This window comes from Rhinoderma darwinii, chromosome 2 (genome assembly GCF_050947455.1).
Source record: "Rhinoderma darwinii isolate aRhiDar2 chromosome 2, aRhiDar2.hap1, whole genome shotgun sequence".
Classification (NCBI taxonomy): domain Eukaryota; kingdom Metazoa; phylum Chordata; class Amphibia; order Anura; family Rhinodermatidae; genus Rhinoderma; species Rhinoderma darwinii.
The window spans coordinates 311,074,874-311,087,146 of record NC_134688.1 but is presented as its reverse complement, the minus strand read 5'-3'; the positions used below and the strand labels follow the sequence as shown (position 1 = coordinate 311,087,146).

Sequence of the window (12,273 nt, the reverse complement as noted above, 5' to 3'; positions counted from 1 at the left end):
AGAGAAAGTAGCGGAGATGTTTGACAATGTTACAGAGTATATGTTTGCTGTTTTGAATGTAACTTCTGCATTTCTTAGATAATTCATAGACAATAGTGTGAGATGGTTTGAATACTGCCCAAGGGGAATGTGCCAAGTAGTTGGCCCAGAATGTTGCTATTATATAACTATATTTTTGGCATTATGTAGGTCAAGTATGACATAGAGCAAGAGTGGCGAGATTGATTGCCATGCCTAGACCCCTCTAACTGGTTTTAGGGTATTGGTGAATGGATAATGGGTTGCTCCAGAGTGTCCTGCAGGTTGATTTATTATGTATTGCATTATATCTGCTTCTTGCAATGCTTCGCAGCAAAGTCCCTAATTACCCACCAACCTGGATGCTTTGATCAAGTATATTTTATGAGTGAAATAAGTAAGGATAATAAGTCCACAAGGAGGGGCGGGATAAGCCCTTTTTAAAATACCTGGCTTGGATACAAAATGTCCTCAAATAAACAAAAGTTGGGAAATGTGAAAGTGATTAAAATAATGTTTAAATTATTAAATTTTGTGCAGCCACCATCTTGTCTGGAGTCCCCATCTTGTTTCTTCTGTAATAAATAAGAAAGTCATTACTCCTTTAAGACAGGTTTTTATGTTTCTAAGCTGTGCTATCTTTGACCTTGGTTCCCATACGAGGCTTGGAGAGAAGGAACAGGGAGTGAGATGGGAGGAGGGCAAATATGCATGTGAGAATGTCTCCCCCATTTTACAGGAATATTCTTGCCAAGAAAGATTAGCCACCTGCAAACCTGATGTGTGAAGAACTATAATAAGGCCCTGGTGGCTACATTCTGGCATGGACTGTCTCCTAAGATTAAGGACGAACTTGCTGCTCGAGATCTACCGTCTACCCTGGATGACCTCATCCTTTTGGCCGCCCGGATTAATGGAAGGATCCGAGAACGGCTCGAAGAAGCTCGTCGGGAGGGAGGTCATCCTAGTCCAATCCCTACCTTGCAGCAACCCCTGCTGTCCTCAGATGCCGATCCTCCTAAGGAGTCTGTGAGGATGGACCAATGTAAGCTATCTACCCAGGAGAGACAACGCAGATGCACTTTGGGACTCTGTCTATATTGCGGCCGGGCAGGCCATCTTGTGTGTCTGTGTCCCCAAAAGCCAAAAAGCCTAGGGCTGGTAAGAGAGACAACCTTGGGCAAGGAAGGACTCCCGTCTAAATTGTCCATACCCGTGACCATAGTGTCCGGCGAGAGAACGCATCAGGTCTCTGGGTATCTGAACTCTGGATCCGCTGCTAATTTCATTTGTAGAGACCTGGTGGATCTTCCTCAATTACCCACTACCCCTCTGGAGAGACCGTTGACGGTTGCATTGGTAAATGGACTACCTCTGCCAGACCCAGTTATAGCTGTGACCAAGCCGCTGAAGCTCCAAGTAGGGGCTCTCCACTCTGAGCTTTTATCGTTCTATGTCTTGTCCAAGGCCGTTAACCACGTGCTGCTGGGTCTGCCTTGGCTCCGACTACATGCCCCAGTCCTGGACTGGAACTTTAGAGAGGTTCTCCAGTTTGGTCCCGAGTGTCACAGCCGTTGCCTGGTTCAGATTCGCTCGGCTCAGCCTCCTCTGCCTCGGTCATTGGCAGGATTGCCTGGTCATTATGCTGCATTTTCGGATGTCTTCAGCAAAAGGGAGGTGGAGACACTACCCACACACCGGGCGTATGACTGTCCAATCGAGCTGATTCCTGGTGCGTCTCTTCCCCGGGGTAGGGTATATCCTCTCTTCTTGCTAGAGACTCTGTCCATGTCCGCCTATGTAAAGGAGAACTTGGAGAGGGGCTTCATATGGAAGTCTTCCTTCTCGGCAGGAGCCGGGTTCTTCTTCATCAAGAAGAAGGATGGTTCCCTGCATCCTTGTATTGACTACCGAGGTCTCAGCCAGATCACGGTGAAAAATAAGTATCCGTTGCCACTGATCTCAGAACGGTTTAATCGTATATGTGGTGCCAAGATTTTTTCAAACCTAGACTTGGGTAGGGCTTACAACTCAATCCGGATTCCACCTGGGCGACGAATGGAAGACTGCATTTAACACCCGTGATGAACATTATATATCTAGTAATGCCCTTCGACCTGTGTAATTCTCCCGCGGTCTTTCAGGAGTTTGTTAATGACATCTTCCGTGACCTTCTCTATGTTTGTGTTGTGGTCTATCTTGATGACATCTTGATTTTTTTTCCAGATCCTATGACTCATCAGAGACATGTCCGTCAAGTTTTGCTGCGGTTAAGGGAGAATCGTCTATACGCCAAGTTGGAGAAGTGCGTGTTTGAAAAAGATGCTCTACCCTTCCTGGGCTACATCGTCTCGAATAGAGGTCTCAGAATGGATCCTGAAAATGTAAAGTCCGTTGTGGAATGACCACGTCCTCAGCGCTTTCTGGGATTCGCCAATTTTAAAGACAGTTCATACCAAACATCTCCTATCTGTAACCTCACCAAAAAGTGCATGAACACAAAGGCAGAATCTGCATTCAATAGCCCGAGGAGTGCCTTCACGTCAGCCTTTATGCTCCATCATCCAGATGCTTCTTGACAGTTCTCGTTGGAGGTGGACGCCTCCTCTGTCGGTGATGTGCACTCATGTTCCAGAAAGGTTCCAAGGGCAAGTCAATGGTATGTGTATATTTATCTAAGCTCTTCTCTTCCGCAGAACGCAACTACTCGATTGGGGATTGGGACTTACTGGCTATCAAATTGGCCTTGGAAGAGTGGAGACATCTGCTAGAGGGCGCAGCTCATCCGATCCTGATTTTTACGGACCACAAAAATCTTCAGACGGCCCAACGGCTGAACCCTCGTCAGGTCAGGTGGTCGCTGTTCTTTACCAGGTTCCAGTTTGAGCTCCATTATCGCCCGGCCGACAATAATGTGAGGGCCGATGCCTTGCCCAGGTCATTCGAGACAGAGGACACCATGGAGATTCCACAGAATATTATTGATCCGTCTTGCATTGTCTCTGTTAATCCCTTGCAAGTTGGGGACGTCCCTCCAGGGAGGACCTTTGTGCGACTGGCTGACAGAGGGAGAATCCTCCGCTGGGGACACTGCTCTAGACTAGCAGGCCACGCGGGTGCCCGTAAGACCCGAGACCTGATTGCCCGTCATTTCTGGTGGCCCACGCTGCCCAAAGACATTATGGACTTTGTTTCTTCCTGCAGTTAACGAGGTCGCTCACTCCAGACCTGCTGGCCTGCTCCTGCCACTGCCTGTGCCTGATGCTCCCTGGCAGCATATAGCTATGGACTTTGTTACTGACCTGCCTCTTTCTGCTGGATGCAGTGCTGTCTGGGTGGTGGTGGATCGATTTTCGGAAATGACCCACTTCGTTCCACTGACAGGCCTTCCTTCTGCTCCTCAACTGGCCACTCTCTCTTCATCTAACACATCTTTTTCCTGCACGGCTTTCCATGGCATATTGTGTCTGATCGGGGGGTTCCGTTCACCTCGAAGTTCTGGAGAGCCCTCTGCGGACTCCTCGGTGTTAAGTTGGACTTTTCGTCAGCCTACTATCCTCAGTCCAATGGCGAGGTCGAGAGGATCAATCAGATCTTGGAGAACTACCTACGCCACTTCATCTCCAGTCAGCATGATGAATGGGTGCAGCTGCTTCCGTGGGCTGAGTTCTCATATAACAATCACACCAGCGATTCCACAAGGAATACACCATTCTTCATTGTCTATGGCCAACACTCACGAATTCCTCTCCCGGTCCCTGATATATCCAAGGTGCCAGCTGCTGACGCTGCTTTTGGGGACTTTCTGCAGATCTGGCAGCAGACTCGATCTTCCATCCTACTGGCAGTTGACCGCATGAAACGGAAGGCAGACACGAGGAGAAGAGAACCTCCTCAGTTTCTCCCTGGCACGAAGGTCTGGCTGTCCTCCAGGAATATAAGACTGAGGGTGACATCATGCAAATTTGCTCCCAGGTTCCTCGGACCCTTCGAGACCTTGCAGCAGATCAACCGGGTCGCATACAAGCTTCGGCTGCCTCCTGCTCTCAAGATCCAAAACTCTTCAATGTCTCTCTCCTGAAGTCGGTAGTCCTGAACCACTATACCAAAACTGCAAGCCCTGTGGTTGCCTCTAGCGGTCCTTCGGACACCTTCGAGGTTAAGGAGATTTTGGACACCAAGAAAGTAAGAGGAAAGACTTTTTATTTGGAGGATTGGAGGAATTTTGGTCCTGAACAGAGGTCCGGGGAGCCAGAGGAGAACCTCAATGCTCCTACCCTTCTGAAGAAGTTTCTCTCTCGCTCTGGCCCCAAGAGGAGGGGGCATAAGAGGGGGGATACTGTCCTGTCCATGGCCGTGGGCCGTCAGGTTCACTCACCTCCTGACGGCCGCAGCCAAGTCTCCTCCTCAGGAGACACCAGCGCACACTTCTGCTTACCTTGGCCGGATCCCGCACCTGAAGTTAATGTTTAAATTAGACCATGAGTACCCTGGACAATTAAAAAGGGGTCAGCCCCTTCCTCCCTTGCCTGAGCGTTGTTTGTCGTATCCAAGTTTGTCTATGCAAATGGACTCCTAGTGTTTTCCAGTTCCCAGTGTTTCCCCGTTCCTGTATCCTGTATCCCGTGCTATCCTGGTCAAGTGCCGTGCTGAGCTGTAGCCGCGCTGTGCTGTATTCCACACATGTCCTGCTATTCCACGTCTGACGTCTACCCGCTGCCTTGTCCCAGCCGAGCCTGCCTTGCTACTGTCCGAGCTGCCACAGGTACACTATACGAACTATAGACTGTCACCTGCACCCTGTTGGCCAGCTACCGTACCATCAAAGCGGTACAGTCCAGTGGGTCCACAAACCCAACGTGACACCAGATCACACATGATGTGATCCTGTCTGCGGGACCTGTTATCTAAGCCTATCACATGGTAGGCTTAGAAACATGGCCCGTGTGTAATCCTGTTTAATGGGCCATGTATCTAAGCCTACCACTTAGGTACAGGGCCCCAGCAGACAGTAATCTTGTACTGTATAAGAGGACTACTTCAATGACGGCTTGTTTTATTTTCAATAAAATGGTTAGCGAGGGTCGTGTGGGTTTTTTTATTTCAATAAAAAAAATACTAAGTGTTTTGTATTTTTTTAAAGATTTATTACTAATGACTTAGTAATGGACGTTGCTCCGATACTAAGGCAAGGCTTAGTGTTAGCCGTTAAAAAAGGTCAGCACTAACCCCGATGGATTTTGGGGCCTCCTTTTTATTAGAATATATTTTAGGCACCATGTCAGTTTTGAAGAGATCTTGTGGTACCAAAACAGTAGAAACCCCCCAAAAGTGACCCCATTTTCGAAACTACACCCCTCAGGGAATTTATCTAGTGGTATAGTTAGATTATTTGCTACATTTATTTGAATTAGTATGTGAAAATGAAAACGCACTGGAGGGACCTAAACCATGGAAACCCCCAAAAGTGACCCCATTTTGGAAGATATACCCCTCGAGGAATTTTTCTAGTGGTAAAGTCAAAGTTTTGACCCCCACAGGTGGTTTGCTGAATTTATTGAGATTAGTCTGTGAAGACGAAAATCTACTTTTTTTCTCACAAAACATTTGTAAAGCAATTTCTCCTGATTACGGCAATACTCCATATGTGGTAATAAACTGCTGTTTGGCAGGGTTCAGAAGGGAAGGAGTGCCATTTGGATTTTGCAGCTCAGATGTTGAGGAATTGGTTCTGGGGGCCATGTCGCATTTGCAGAGAGCCTGAAGTACTAGTAGAGTAGAAGTTCCAGGTCTGATTTAATTTTGGAGACTATACCACTCAAAGGATTAAATTAGAGGTGTACTGAGCATTTTGTTCCCTCAGGTGTTTTATAGATTTTATTAGAATTGGGCCATGAAAAGGAATATTTTTTTTTTCCAATAACATGTAGATTTAGCTAATAATTTTTAATTTCCACAAAAGAATGCAGGAGAAAAGACACTCCAAAATTTGTTATACAATTTCTCCTGGGTAGGAAAATACGCCGTATGTGGTCATAAACTGTGTTTGAGCACACTGCCAGGCCCAGAAGGAGCGACATTTGGCTTTTGGAGTGCAGATTTTGCTTGGTAGTAGTTTTGTTTAGTGTTTTACTGGTGTTTCAGTTTATATTGTGGGGGCATATGTAATCTATGCGGAGTACATCAGGGTATATGTAAACTGGGCAGAGTACATCAGAGTATATGTAACCTGTGAGGAATATATCAGGGTACATATAATCTGGTCAGAGTGCATGAGGGTATATGTAAGTTGGGCAGGGTACATCAAGGTTTATGTAAACTGTGAGGAGTATATCAGGGTATATGTAATCTGGACAGAGTGCATCAGGGTATATGTAAGCTGGGCAGGGTACATCAGGGTATATGTAAGCTGTGCAGTGTACATCAGGGTATATGTAAGCTGTGCGGAGTACATCAGGGTATATGTAAGCTGTGCGGAGTACATCAGGGTATATGTAAGCTGTGAGGAGTATATCAGGGTATATGTAAGCTGTGCGGAGTACATCAGGGTATATGTTAGCTGGGCGGAGTGTACCAGGGTATATGTAAGCTGGGCGGAGTACATCAGGGTATACGTAAGCTGGGCGGAGAACATAAGGGTATATGTAAGCTGTGCGGAGATTACAGCAGGGTATATGTAAGCTGTGCGGAGTACATCAGGGTATATGTAAGCTGTGTGGAGTACATCAGGGTATATGTAAGCTGTGAGGAGTATATCAGGGTATATGTAAGCTGTGCGGAGTACATCAGGGTATATGTTAGCTGGGCGGAGTGTACCAGGATATATGTAAGCTGTGCGGAGTACATCTGGGTATATGTAAGCTGTGCGGAGTACATCAGGGTATATGTTAGCTGGGTGGAGTGTATCAGGGTATATGTAAGCTGGGCTGAGTACATCAGGGTATATGTAAGCTTGGCGGAGTGTAAATGAATAATAAAATTAATTGTCCATGGATGGAGACTTATGCTTTGAACCAATCCTTTATACCCAGGCCAGTTTTTTGGGGGCAGGAGTCGCACTTCTAAAGGGTGTCCGTGGTATTGTACAAAATATCCGCACTCTGGCATTGCCTAATCTTTGACTTCTTCACTAGCCCCATACGTAGCACAGACCCCAAAATGTCATAGTTTCCGCTGCATTTACAGGGTCTACCAGTGGGGGCTAGCAAATGATGACGTGGGGTTTTAGGTGAAGTACTGCTGGACATATAATTTAGTCTGGGCCGTCGTTTTGCATTATTGCGTTCCGAGAGTCATAACTTTTTATTTTTCCGTTAATGAGCTGTGTGAGTACTTGATATTCGTGGGACGAGCTGTAGTTTTAATTAGTAACATTTTGGGGTACATGCGATTTAGGGAAAAACTGAAATTCTCAAACTCTTTTTTATACATTTTTAACGGCGTTCTCTGTGAAGTATAAACATGTTTACTTTATTCTGCGATACGATTATGGCAATACCAAATTTCTATCGTTTTTATGTTACACAATAAACGGGGTACAGAGGGAGCCCCATCCCTCTGTGTCAATCACTTGAATGCCGCTGTTGCTATTGACAGTGGCATTTAACGGACATAACTGTGATTCCTGCCGTTGCAGTGGGATGTCGGCTGTATATTACAGCCGACACCCGCTGAAGATGAAGCGCGCACACCTCCTGTGCCCGCTTTATCCTCAGGGCGTAACTATACGCCCATTTCCAGGAAACGCGCAACAAAAAAGGACCGACATTAACGCCCATTTGCGGGAAGGGATTAATAAATAAGTTGAATAATAGTGGTCCTAGTACTGAACTCTGGGGTACGCCACTTATAACCCGGGACCCTTCAGAGTAGGAATCATTGACCCCAACTCACTGAATTCGGTCCTTGAGCCAATTTACAATCCAATTACAAACTATACTTTCTAAACCTATAGTCCTTCATTTATCTATTAGGTGTCTATGAGGGACAGTTTCAAATGCCTTTGTAAAGTCCAAAAACACTATATCCACAGCGGTCCCTCTGTCTAGGCTTCTGCTCACCTCTTCGTAAAAATAGATCAGGTTGGTTTGACAACTTCTGTCCTTAGTAAAACTGTGCTGGTTGTCACTTGTAATGCTATTTATTGTCACATACTCCTGTATATAGTCCCTTAATAGCCACTCAAGCATTATTACCACGATGAATGTTAAGCTTACTGGTCTTTAATTACCTGGGGAAGACCTAGAGCCCTCTTTGAAAATAGGCACCACATTTGTCCTGCGCCAGTCCCTTGGCACTATACCAGTCACTAGAGAATCTCTGAATATTAGGAAGTGGGAGACAGAAATAACTGAACTAAGCTCTTTAAGAACTCTTGGGTGTAACCAAACTGGTCCCGGAGCCTTGTTCACATTTATTTTATTTAACTTAGCTTGGACCATATCTACATTCAGCCAATTCAGCATATTATTTGTTGTATTAACAGCACTGGCACCGGCTACAACAGCTGCTCTTTCTTCTGTTGTATATACAGAGCTGAGGAACCTATTTAGTAACTCTGCCTTCTCTTGATCCTCTATTACCTTAAACATCCAAAGGGGTTGTTTTGCCTGGTTCTAGTTACCTGGTTATTTTGAAAGTCATAGTCCAAGGAGAATTGTAGTTTTCCAAGCTTCTCTTCTTCCTTTTCCTCATCCTCCTTGTCTTCACCTTCTGTTAAACCAGTTTCTGCATCATCATCATCATCATCATCCTAAAAAATCTGAAGAACAAACAGGTGTAACTTATTTTGCACTGGAGATACAAAGCAGCTGTATCGGAAAAAGTAAAAATGATATTTAATAAAAAATATTTTGAAAGTTGCACTTATCACACTGATAGACATTTTTATAAAAAAAAAAAAAAAAAATCATTTCAAAGCTGTACATAGCCTTTAATATATTCGGAGACCCTTCAAGTCTCTCAAAATATCACATAAGCTGCTGAAGCTCTGTAAATGAAAGATCATTTACCCTCAGAAAGCAGAAGGAGGCAATATACAAATATTTAAACTGCTCCAGCTTTTAGTTTTAACATCTGAGAAGTCATTAGGAAATAGAAAATAAGGCAAGATCTGGAAGACTAAGAAAATTTCCTGAAAGAACAGCCCATAGACTGATTGGTTCCCTGGTCCGAGCCCCCTAGTACTCCAGCACGTTTCAAGCATTTATGGCTTATGCTGTGCACATGAGACAGATCTTTTTTTTTTTTTAACTCGTTTTATTGAAAATAACTGTCAGAGTCAAACCATCACATACATCAGGATAACATTATACAATCATTAGTACATATATCAGAAGAATCGATACATACAAAGGGAATACTCGCAGGTACCCATGGCGTTAGACCATAGTACGCAGACCATGTATGCATAATACAAATTAATCAAAACATTCTAATAAAACTTTTAATCCAGTACAGCACAAAAACAGTAATAATGTGCCCACATTTCAATATTCTGCAATAACGCACCAACCATCTCGTACGGCAAAGAAAAGAGCACTGTGCCATCCACCCGAGTCCTTTACCCACTTCCACCCCCCGCTTGAATCAGAGCAGCAGATAGCCCTTGGACTGTACAGTGAGTGAGATTCGATGAGCACCAGCCACTCCAGATCAGATCGAATTTGGCCGGCTTCCCCCGGTGTTTATACATTATTTTCTCAAATGGAAGTATGTCATTGACCAATTTACGCCATTGCGCTACTGTCGGTGCCCTATCCGCCATCCATCTCATGGCCACCGCCTTCCTTGCCATAAATAGTGATTCTCTGAGGAAAGTCCTCTCATATATTGACCATTGCTCCTCAGAAAGCAGTCCCAGCAAACACACCTCCGGCCTGCAAGGTATCGTCCTTCCCATCACTGCCGTCAATAATGCAACCACCTCCTCCCAAAAGCTAAGAATCCTGTGGCAACCCCACATTAGGTGAATAAAATCAGCCCGTACCTCTCCACATCTATGACACTGTGAGGATGCCATCCTTCCCATACGATGTAACCTTACGGACGTTAAATAACATTGGTGGATAATGAACAGTTGCACTAGTTTGTTGTTTTCAGCTGGTGAAACCAGCAAGTGGGAACCCTGAGCCTCCCTCCAGTCCTCCGCCGTGAGTTGTGGAATAAGTGTTCGCCACCTATCCTCAGCCCCTAGGGGCTCCGTTCGCAATTTAGCCTCTAGTAGAAAGAAATAAATTTGAGATACGACCCCACGTGTGATCGGAGTGCTCAACCTCACCACCAAGTCATAACTAGAGTACGTCGCGGAGTTCAGTGGGAATTGTGCTAATCGAGCATGATGAAGCTGTATGCAATATAATTCATCCCCCGGTGGTATATTGAAAGCTGCACGAATCTCACTCACCGTCACGACCGACCCTTCCTCCGTTAGCAGTTGTGATAGAGCAGCTACCTCTCTAGAGGACCAATAATTTTTCCCCACCATCCCATGCAGATGGGAAAAACTCGGATTATCCAACAGCGGACTCTCCGCCACCACCCCCACAAACCCCAGAAGATCTTTAGCCTGTTGCCATACTCGTCTGGCCAACTTATGCAAGGGTAACAGGGAGCGGTGTCTAAAGTCATGCGGTTCCAATACCGGCCACAGGGTTTTCAAGCCCAGCACCCGAGCTAAATGACACTCCGCATTAGTCGTTAGGGGGGGGGGGGGAGACCCAAGAAGTCAAGTACCTGAGCTGACCCGCCAAATAATATAGAAAAACATCTTTAGGTCTCTGTAGAATCGAAAGCTTGAGTTTAGATCTCCCCCCCCCTCATACAAACGGCGCGAACAGCGAGTTTATTATTTTAAAGAAGCTTTTATGCACCAATACATCCATGTGTTCCAGCACATACAAAAACTTCGGCAATACTATCATCTTTAATAGATTAACGCGTCCTGCCACTGACAAAGGCAGACTTTTCCACACCTGTATTTTATCCCTTAAGTAAGTGACCAAGGGCGCTACATTTAACCCGTACGATCTAGAGCTATCCCTAGCAATATTAATCCCCAAGTATTTGAATTCTGGACTTACTGGCAGTCCGCAGAACTGGGTGCCCCATCCACAGTCATCCTGCCTCAAAGGCATCAGATACGATTTGGACCAGTTAATTAGCAACCCGAAATACCTTCCAAAAACGTTAATAAGGGAAATGGCCCTAGGAAGAGTGGCATTTGGGTTCGCCATAAACAGCGCCATGTCATCTGCATACAACCCTATCCGATCCTCTCTGGTCCCTATTCTAATCCCCATATATGCGGGATCATGCCTGATATTAATGGCCAGTGGTTCAATGGCCAATGCGAAGAGAAGTGGCGAAAGTGGACACCCTTGCCTCGTGCCCCTATGGAGGCCAAAGGAAGGGGACAGGGCCCCATTCACCAACACCTGCGCTCGTGGAGATTTATACAACAAGGAGACCCATTTAATGAATCCGCCCCCAAACCCAAATCTTCGCAGCACTGCCAGCAAATAAGGCCATTCTACCGAGTCAAATGCCTTGGCCGCATCCAGAGATGCCACAGCCCAGTCCTGCTGCTCCCCTCATCCAATCTGCGTCACCACCTGTACCCGTCTAATATTCTCTGAGGTGGACTTGCCCGGTATAAAGCCACACTGATCTGAATGGATCATCTCCTTTATCACCTTGCATAACCTATTAGCTAGCATCTTAGTCAATATTTTGCAATCCACTGTCAGCAATGAGATCGGTCTATATGAACTACATTCATCTGGGTTTTTGCCTGGTTTCAGCAACACAATTATGGTAGCGTCACACATGGATTCCAGAAGAGCAGAGCTCCGATAGCTATGTTCAAACAGGGCCAGCAATTGGGGGGCCAGCAGCTCCCCATACTGTAAATATACCTCAAGGGGGAAGCCATCCGGCCCTGAGGCCTTCCCCTTAGACATAGACGCCATCCCCTCCACAATCTCGTCCACTGTAAATGGAGCATCTAGCATTGCCACCCGCTCGGCTGTCAAGGTAGGAAATGATATTCCATCCAAATACCTCTACAGCTCATCCAGCCCATAATCAACTTTTGAAGCATACAGCTGATCGTAAAAATGTGTGAATTGCTCAAGAATGTCCCTCGAGGAGGTGCAGGTTCTATCGCCAGGCCCCACTATACCCATCACCGGGGGGGGGGGATCTAGAACTGTTCCGAACCATATGAGCAAGAATTTTACCAGATTGATTGCCCAA

At 45.8% G+C, this 12,273-nt stretch overlaps 1 protein-coding gene across 1 annotated transcript in view; it reads right to left on the bottom strand.

Annotated features, from left to right (window-relative positions):
* SYT2 (synaptotagmin 2) overlaps window positions 1–12,273 on the bottom strand; it is a 476,939-nt gene that overhangs the window by 195,208 nt on the left and 269,458 nt on the right. Inside the window, exon 5 of the mRNA XM_075853527.1 lies at window positions 8,642–8,770. Coding sequence (XP_075709642.1) covers window positions 8,642–8,770 — 129 coding nt within the window. The remainder of the gene's footprint in view (window positions 1–8,641; window positions 8,771–12,273) is intronic.